Source organism: Brachyistius frenatus, unplaced genomic scaffold (assembly GCF_029030835.1).
Source record: "Brachyistius frenatus isolate BFR_SWC_R1_liver_20210118 unplaced genomic scaffold, ASM2903083v1 Contig_42, whole genome shotgun sequence".
In the NCBI taxonomy this organism is placed as follows: Eukaryota; Metazoa; Chordata; class Actinopteri; family Embiotocidae; genus Brachyistius; species Brachyistius frenatus.
The window spans coordinates 2,907,863-2,917,642 of record NW_027210641.1 but is presented as its reverse complement, the minus strand read 5'-3'; the positions used below and the strand labels follow the sequence as shown (position 1 = coordinate 2,917,642).

The following is a 9,780-nucleotide window of genomic DNA, read 5'->3' as shown; positions in this document are numbered from 1 at the left end:
GGGGACATCAGTGACCTCCTCCTCCTCCTCCCACCTCACATTACAGGACTGACAGATTAGGAGAAACTGATGTAACTTGGCATCCTGGTGAAAGGTTTGTTTTCAGGATGAATAACATGATAAGCGGTTTAACAAGTCGCAGGGAGCGCGCCTGCTCCGGTGAATTATTGATATTTTTGGGGAACATCTTTTAAGTAGCTGGGTCAACATCTTCTGGATCTTTGGGGAGGAGTGGGGGGGGGGGGTATTTCGCAATGACGCTCCAGTGAGCTGATTCTTTTGTGCATGAAATGACTTGACATCCTCCCGACCACCGAGTGAGAGGCTGAGTGAGTCCACAGAGACCGGGAGAGAGAGAGAGAGGGAGAGAGGGAGGAAAAGCAACTTCGCTACCAGGCATAGCCGCGTCTCCTCCGGCACAGCGTGGTGAAAGAGAAGCAGTTGGCAGTTATGGTTGATCAGCATTTCTTTCATCCTCTCCTGTGCATTAGCGACGACGAACGCGCTCGCGTAAAACAGATCGTGTTTCCTGTTTCGTTTTGACGGATTAAACATAAAAAGATGCGCTGACGTCCCTAACGAGCCCACATCTCCATCAATGTGCGTGAGGTATGTATATTCCACCCGAGAGTTCGGCACCAATTATGCAAGCCGTCTTTATCTGTGACAAGGCTTACATTGTGATCTGTGATGCAGGAATCCAGCTAACCATCTGTAATTTAAATACATTCAAAAAGCTGTATTTTTTTTAATTGCATTTTCGTGTCTCTACAAGCGAATGCGATGTGGCTGCCCCTCACCGCGGGTTTAGACCATTGTTTTGTGCCCGTGTCTTGCTTTGACCTTGCTTTTTTGTTATTTACATTGCTTGAAGGAGTTGCTTTCTATCCTGCTTTGTTTGAGCCATTTTTAAATCAGCAGCCACACAGACAGAAGTTACCTCTGGCTAACAGCAAATGAAGCTTTGACTCATGCCGACTAGAGCCTCTTGAGTGGAAGTTGCTTTCATTGCAGCCTGCTTGTTTTACATCACCATCTATGTCTTTTATTTCTAGATGACATTGAGGATACTGTGAGGACTGTGAGCTTGGCCGTCATTTGCAGGAAAATGCATCTTTGGATTCCATATGTTTTGCTGATTGCAACATCAGTATGCACTGTTGAGATGTTTGGCCATTATGGAGAAATATGTCAAGGACTGTGTGCCTGTGAGGAGAGAGAAGGGATACTTACGGTGTGCTGTGAAAACAGAGGAATTGTAAGTCTCTCAGACATAAACCCAGTGCACTTCTCTCAATATCATCTGCTGCTTACTGGGAATCTTCTGAAAAAGCTATCTGCCAATGATTTTGTCGAGTACAAAGGACTTACAATTTTACATCTGGGAAATAATGAAATATCTGATGTTGAAGCTGGAGCTTTTAATGGACTACAAGGATTAAAACGATTACATCTAAACAATAACAAAATCGATGCCTTGAAGGAGGAATTTTTCTTTGGCCTTGAAAGTCTGGAATATCTACAAATTGATTATAATTATATCACTCATGTGGTGCCAAATGCCTTCAGCAGACTTCGGCATCTGGAGGTCCTGATTCTAAATGACAATTTGATATCTACTCTGCCTGTAAACATTTTCCAGTATGTACCTCTGACTCATTTAGACTTGAGGGGGAATCAGCTGAAAGTGCTTCCCTACACAGGTCTGCTGGAGCACATGAACAGTGTCGTGGAGTTACAGCTGGAGGAGAACCCGTGGAACTGCTCTTGCGAGTTGATTGCTCTTAAAACATGGCTTGAGAGCATATCATACACAGCTCTGGTTGGTGATGTCGTCTGCGAGTTCCCTTTTCGGCTTCATGGCAGAGATCTTGATGAGGTTTCAAAACAAGAATTGTGCCCGAGGAGAGCAATCGCTGAATACGAGATGCCACCGCTGCCACATTTGAGCACTGATGCATACTATAGGACCACGCCAACTTTAGTAACAGCCTCCTTCACCTCATCCGGAATTGCACGATCCTCATCAAGACCCACGAAGGGACCTCGGCAGTCAGCCAAATTAAAGTCAAGACCCACTGCTCGCATCCCGTCTAACAAACCACAAAATTATGGCCAAATTATTTCATATCAGACTAAATCCCCCGTGCCTTTAGACTGCCCCGCTGCCTGCACCTGCAATCTTCAGATTTCTGACCTTGGCCTGAATGTGAACTGCCAGGAGCGAAAGATCGAGCAAATCTCTGACTTAAGTCCCAAACCTTACAATCCCAAAAAGATGTATCTCACAGGGAATTACATTCCTGTGGTGCGTAGATCCGATTTTATCGAGGCCACTGGATTAGATTTGCTCCATCTTGGTAACAATCGAATAGCTCGCGTTCATGACAAAGCTTTTGGCGATTTGACACATCTACGAAGACTTTACCTTAACGGGAATTTGATAGACCGACTTGCAGCTGATATGTTTTATGGGTTAGAGAGCCTACAGTTCTTATATTTGGAGTACAATGTAATTAAAGAGGTTACCTCTGACACCTTTCTGCATGTACCCAAACTTCAGCTTCTTTTTCTGAACAATAACCTCCTGAAAACTTTACCAGAGGGAACATTTGCTGGCCTGACATTAGCCAGACTAAATCTTCGCAACAACCATCTGCGATATCTGCCAGTCAGTGGTGTACTAGATCAGCTTACAGCACTGGTACAAGTCGATTTGTTTGAGAATCCCTGGGACTGCTCTTGTAGCATACTGGAGTTGAAGATGTGGTTAGAGCAGCTTAGCACAGGCACAGTTGTAAACAATGTCATCTGTGGCTCCCCGAAGAAACTCGCTGGAGAGGATATGCGATACATCAAGACAACTAATTTCTGCCCTAATAACTCTGATATACTTGCCTCTATGATTCCGCCGTCTGAAGAATCTTTTCCTGGCAGCACTATCACCATAGAAACATCCTTGGACTCTGACACTCAATATGGCACCATTCCTTTATCTGTGATGATTCTTGCCCTTCTCCTCATCTTCATTATGTCTGTGTTTGTGGCTGCGGGATTGTTTGTGGCGATGAAAAAAAGACACCAGAAGAGCCAGAAGGAGCAGAATATCTCCATGAATGCTTGCATTAGCTCCCTCAACATAGAATATGGCCTTTACAAAAAGGGATCCATCCCCAAAGTCAGAACATCTGCTGGACACGTGTACGAGTATATCCCACCTCCCACAGAATCCACCAGCAGAACTACTGCCCACACCCCGACGGACAACAAATCGGTGGATGGATTTAGAGACTTTGATGAGTTGAGCGGTGCTTTTCTGGGGAACTCGGATGAGGAGGCAGCCAGTAATGTAATAAGCTCAGAGTACAGTACCACCACTCCAGAGCCTCTTAACAAACCCGCCACCCCTCACCAAGATGATCCATGCTACTATAGAGATGTACTTGAGCCTGACAAGCACAGGCGCTACAGCAATACATTGCCATGCAGGCATACAGCGCACTCCTCGAATCAGTATACCTCAGACTTTGATGCAAGGCATCAATACGTCCACCCAGAGAGAATACAACAGACGATACTCTATTGTGCAACACCAAGTACTGTTTATGTGGAGCCCAACAGGAGCGAGTACTGGGAACTGAAAGCAAAGCTCCATATTGATCCAGACTACCTTGAGGTTCTGGAAAAACGAACTACATTCACTCAGTTTTAAAGGACTTGGCCAACAGATGGCCAGAGTGGACACATTTGTGCGATGTTTCCATTTTAATCAGGAGTAAAAAGAGGTTTTTAAGAAACAGGCATTATTGTTTTCTCAACCGAGTACAGTACATTGTGAGCTACAGAATGCATTTCTGGGAGTCATGCCCTACAGAAGTGAGTAATTAAGGGGGACACTGCTCATTTCAGAGTATCACTTAACACTTAATCCCTGTGTTGTGAAACAGTTTGGTTTAAATGTGTAAATATGAACAAGCAACCACACATTCAGGGCTCCTGTGACTCATCCCATCATAAAATACATCCTGGAGCTGTATCATTGACAATAATGTGAGACTGAGCTTTAACTCTCAAATTAGCTGCATTTTATGAGTGGTAATGAGCCATGCAGATGACATGTTCCTGTCCCAAAATAAACCATTTATTTCTCCCGGATACATGAATGCCTTGCCAATTCTGTCTTTTTTAATTTGTTCGCAAACAAAGCTCATATGTGTGACTAAATCAAATGTATCCTGCCGGTAGATTTATCACTAACCATGAAGATGACCTGCATGTAGGTGTAGACAAAAGTCACGTGGTCTGTATATCTGTTTGGAAAATGTGAGCCAGATGCATTTAGTCCGGCAGTTTGTCCTCCAGGATGTAAAGCTGTGGGATCATAATATTAAGTGCAGTAGATCATGAAACTAATTCTAATGGAATATCTGAAATCACGGATTATGAGACCAGTAAATCTCTGCTCTCTTTTTCTAGGAGAATAATCATTAATACCCTAAAAAACTGGCCAAATGCATAAACAGTGAAAAATCAGTGGTGGTCCTCATCTCCAAACCAACAGCACTTGTGGATTAAGGACACATGTTGCACTTGTATCGAGTTCAAATGTAATGTATTATAAATGCACTCAAAAATGTTGTAACTAAAAGATTATAATTACAGCTGTATTCAGATTTATTAGAACTAAAGGACAATGAGCTTTAATTAGTTCTATTTTATATATTACAAATTTGTACAAATGCAGTTTCTAGCATTTGACATGAACATAGTCTCATTACTTGTACCACTACCAAAGCAGTCCACAAATAAAAAAAAGTAATATATATGCAAACTTTGACACCCAGAAGGGTACAGCAAAACAAAAATGTTACATACTGAATACATCTACAATTATGATCAAGTTACAACACATTTGAGTAGATTTACAATACAATGGGACTCTGATATATCTCCATATTTGTCAGTTTGGAAATTCAGTTGAGGCCTATATAAACATATTTTAAATGACTGCATATTTTTATACAAACAATTATGAATATTGAGCTTTTTCTCATTTATTTATTCGATTTTTTTCTTTTTATGAAAAATGCACTATTGACTTCTACAGGTCAACAATGATGTCACTTTCTGAGATGCACAACATAGTAACACGTGCATATAGCCATAGAAATGGGTTTGAAAAGTGCATACAGGTTACATATGTTAAGTCTTGCACTATGCATAGATATAGATTATACTTAGACAATCTGTACAAAATGCCCATTGTTCAGTCACCAACTGACTCCCATAAACATGATATTAAATAATACTATCACATCCCATAACTGTTCATTTCAAATTTAACATAAATATTCAGAGGTACTTTTGTACCACTGTTTGTATTATTCATTTATTCTAAAACCTCATATATTTTTAATCACATGTGATTTTAAGGGAGTACTGAGTGGATTTTTGTGTATTGCATGAGAGAAAACACTGTCTCACTACTTGGCATTGTTGGTTTCATCTGTTTGGTTTTGGGTCATAATGAAAACAGGCAATTTAATTGCAATTAGCAGTTTCTGTTTCTCTCTTTTTCAGGGAGGAATTGATGGGTAGTGTAACACGTGTGAAGATGTGCTTGAGCTTTAGCTCTCACACTGAAAAGCACAACAGATGAATGCAGCAGCTGAATGGATAGTAGTCTTCATGCATAAAAACGTTCTATGCTCTAAGGGAAACTAAGCACATCATCCAGCCATAATGTAATTTAACCAATTTCTGGGTAAATAGTTTAAGCCAAGAAATGTGACTTTCCCTGGGAGTTTAATACATACAGTAAATTCACATCATATGCAGTATTATGCACTGAACCTGAAATCTTAACTCAGCTATTTGGAGGACATGTTTATCTGGACCCTGTCTGCATGTCACAGAATATTACAGTGCAGCATTAGTCATGCTGTTTACCAAGGATACAGTCTTGGTGTGTTGCCTTTCATATGTCCAAAGTCATTTTCTGATTATTTTGTCACTTGACCTGTTTCTGCTTTTTGGAGATGTGTTAGATCAAATGAACTGAATTGACACAGTGAAGCATGATGTGTACCTACACAGGTGTGTCTGTAATCAATGCTGTATATTGCTGTGAACCTAGTGGTGAAAACACTGTAAACATGCACAGACAGATACACACAAAATGTTTTTTGTTGTGAACACTGGCTGGCATTTAGTTGAATTTTTTCAGTTCTCAAATTGATAATTCTTTTACTATACGTGTCGTAAATTTTGTACATCCACACTAATGCTACAGATAAGTAAATGATACATTACTTAAAGGGCATATAATGTAGTAGTTGGAGGAAGATTTCAAACTTTTAACATTTTATATATCATGAAGTTTCTTTCAATTTGTAGAATTGTATATAATATAACAGAATTTTTTTGTTTTGTTTTCTTGTCCAGATTTTTGTAATCATTAACCAAATGCATACTTTTTTGTCACGTGAGACTACAAATACCAATATTCCAAAAATATGTTAAATTGAAATGTGACTGTTCTGTGTGTACTATGTGCAGATGTTGAATTTGCAAAGAAGAAGAGGTGAAGTCAGTGTCTTATTCTTATTCCAACTCTTTATGTTCGCTTTATTTGTTTCGTTCGGTTTCCACATGAAACAGAGACTTTCTGTGTCAACCTCTGATTTGTAAATAGAACACTTCATCAGCATTTATTTTTCATGCAAACCTGCACCATCTTTGAAAAGCAAAAACCTGGTCTTTTATTGCAAAAACACAGTACAACTAGGAATACGTGGGTTAAATATATCTACAATGTGCTGTTTCTTTAGTTGTTAGCTAATGAATAAAAGATATGCATTCATTTGATACACTGTTGTATTTGTCTTCCCTTCACACTCTGAACCATGTTGTTTGTGGAAATGTCAGCGCACAGGGAGGACAGATGTTAAAATGTTGCAGAAAGCCATTGGCATTTTCAGAACATTACTGAAATTACAATATCGACTTCAAATGTTCAGATCAAGTGTCTGTCATTGCATTTAGACAAATGGGAAATAATGAGAAAGGTCTGCGTTACATAATCAACAACAAGATGGCACAAGTTAGTGATGATGGCAGAGTTTTACTCTTGTCACACTCAAAGTAACTTTGACCAAACACTTACACGATCAATTATATCATGCATAAATGAAATGGTTATCTGATGCCCCAAGTGTTGGAACAGCTGCACAAACAGCAGAAGACGAACAGGCCTCGGGCAGTGTTACAAAATTGAGTTTCTTGGTCATGTTTGAGTTCAAAATGCTGGATATGGAGCTTCTCGTAGCAATGAAGGATGTATTTGTGGTGGGTGTGTTTAACACTGAAGACCTGACCTTACAATAGCTGTGCAGTTGGAACACATCTGCATGCATATGCTAGCAGACATTCTTTGCAGAAATAGCTTTTCTGGAAGCCCAGTATCCATGGAAACATCCAATTACCTGACACAGAAAAACAATCCAGAGTTAGAAGTGCGATGTCAGCACGGAGTTTGAACACGTCTGAAACTCCGATTTTTGTCATATATGTGATTACTGTCCTTTTGCTTATCCCGAAATTGTACACATCGTGCATAAAAGATGATCAGGGAGTTTCCTCGGCATTATATTCAAGCACGAGTGACAAACACAGGATCTATGTCTGAAAAGTGTAAGACAACGAACAGTGGATCACCTTTGACTCATTCTGTTTGTCAGATTGATGGTGTTATATTGCTGAGCTGCTTGAAGACCCCAGTTTCGCCAGGGAAGGAGAAAATTAGGGCAGATCTACATTATGTAAGCTCGAAGAGATGTGTCAGGCCAAGTGGAGACGGCATATGACTGTAAGCATTCAGCAAAAGAAAAAAAAAAAACAACCTCTGCTATCTTCTATTGAGCATGGAAACAGTAGAAATACGACTGATGCAAACCTACTTGATATTTCTTTCAGTGTGGAGGGGGAATGGACTCTCGTCTGGCAACATATGCATGGTTTCCAGTTGTTAGTCTCAGTCTGCGTTTCTGTCCCTGAAGATTTTTCGGTCTTCTGTTTTCCTGTGAAGCAATGCCCTGTTTCTCTCCCTCTCTCACTTTGTGTGTGTGTGTGTGTGTGTGTGTGTGTGTGTGTGTGTGTGTGTGTGTGTGTGTGTGTGTGTGTGTGTGTGTGTGTGTGTGTGTGTGTGTGTGTGTGTGTGTGTGTGTGTGTGTGTGTGTGTGTGTGTGTGTGTGTCTGGGTGCATAAATTATTGACTCAGAGTGTATGCATGCTTGCCTCAAGGACTTCAGCCAACCAACAAGGCAATACCTTCATCCTCTCTTTTCGTCTTTGAACATTTCTGTTTCAGAACCCCTCAAACAGTTCACAACCAAACTACAGGTCTTCAGTAATAATTAATGCCTTACATTTTGAACATAAACTGCCATTTATCTGTGTCCGGTATGTTTTTTAATAATGCATGTCAGGCTGCTGTCCATTGTTTTAGACGGATTCTAAAAGAATTTCCACGCGGCTGGGATGGGGTGATATTTAAAACCCAGAGACGGGGATTTGGATTTGGGACACGCAAAATTTTGCCAGTATATTTCCAACAACTGGAAACAGTGCGTGTGAGACACACTAATATTTATGAGGGCTTATCCAGGCTTATGACTGCCAACCTGAGAAAAGTGACAAAATCCTTCCTCATCCTCCCATTTATAATACTCACACTAAACATGAGAATGATATTTGACATCGAGCAAAGAGAAAAGCTCTGGCAATAGGCAAAATAAAATGCTATGTTGTGAATAAATGTTTATAAGAGGCTTTCATATCTCTTGAGTGCGCCGTATAACAATGTCAGACCGTTGGCTGTTTGCATAATATCATTCTCTGAGATTTCCTGCCAGCATCAAGACAAATTAATAATATTCTCCAATTCAAAATGATCCACTCAGTGTCATGTTTTCCCTCCTTCAATCACCAGCATACTGAGCAGCTCTTGTGCTGCCCTGCAGAGTCGCTGGTCTCGCATTAACCTCTGTCAATGCCCGATATCCACCCTCTATTCATCAGCTCCTTTTCCTCATGGCTCTTCATCACATCAAGGGCATGTCCTTCTCGGCTTCTTGGCCTCAAGTGTCACTATAACTACTATTAGACACTGCATGCTTGCTGACCTGTAATTTAATCGTGACAACAAACAGGCCGAGACGGACAGCATGTCACATTTGTGGATATGTAATAAAATATGTCTGTATATCAAAACAACACATCTTTGTTTTTGTGTGTTGTTACTTTCATGGTGGATTTACTTATAAATGAAGCACACCAGCATGAACAACTAGAACAGTGTCGCCCACTGATTTGAAAAAGATGTGACCTGAAAGGGTCCTGTTTGTGTTTCCTCATTCAGTTGAGAGAGCGGAGAGACACAAGTCTCGCAACCAAAAAGCAGCTGTGCCTGAACGATGACGTTATACTCAAGATCAGAGACAGTTACGACGCGTTTTCTGGAGAGGCAACTTACCATTCGAACAAAACTGTGGGGCAGGATGATAAAAAAAAATTTAATCTAAAATCTAGACTACTTTAAACAGAAAACATTTACATTGCTAAAACAATTCCTCGTCATATTTTGGATTATTTTACACAATCTTCTTTACAAGCGTCAAAATTTCATATTTTCACACACCAAGATAAATCTGACTTGGCTATGGAGCGGCTGAATGAAGTGCTACGATGTGTGAGTGGACTATTACAGATTGCCCATGTACT

The 9,780-nt window shown here is 40.4% G+C and overlaps 1 protein-coding gene across 2 annotated transcripts; it reads left to right on the top strand.

The window, feature by feature from the left end:
* The first annotated feature begins 315 nt into the window (after positions 1-315).
* slitrk5b (SLIT and NTRK-like family, member 5b) lies at positions 316-6,401 on the top strand. Of its 2 annotated transcripts, none has more exons than XM_069702663.1 (2): positions 316-600; positions 1,056-6,401. In XM_069702663.1, the coding sequence occupies exon 2, from the start codon at positions 1,109-1,111 to the stop codon at positions 3,710-3,712; it is 2,604 nt and encodes an 867-aa protein (XP_069558764.1). In that variant the 5' UTR covers positions 316-600; positions 1,056-1,108; the 3' UTR covers positions 3,713-6,401. The 2 variants fall into 2 exon arrangements, with proteins under 2 accessions (XP_069558764.1, XP_069558763.1); XM_069702662.1 differs by having other exon boundaries at positions 316-609.
* The last annotated feature ends 3,379 nt before the right edge of the window (positions 6,402-9,780 follow it).

Bases quoted from the DNA above. Each gene is read 5' to 3' on its own strand.
- slitrk5b (XM_069702663.1), top strand. From the start codon at position 1,109: ATGCATCTTTGGATTCCATATGTTTTGCTGATTGCAACATCAGTATGC.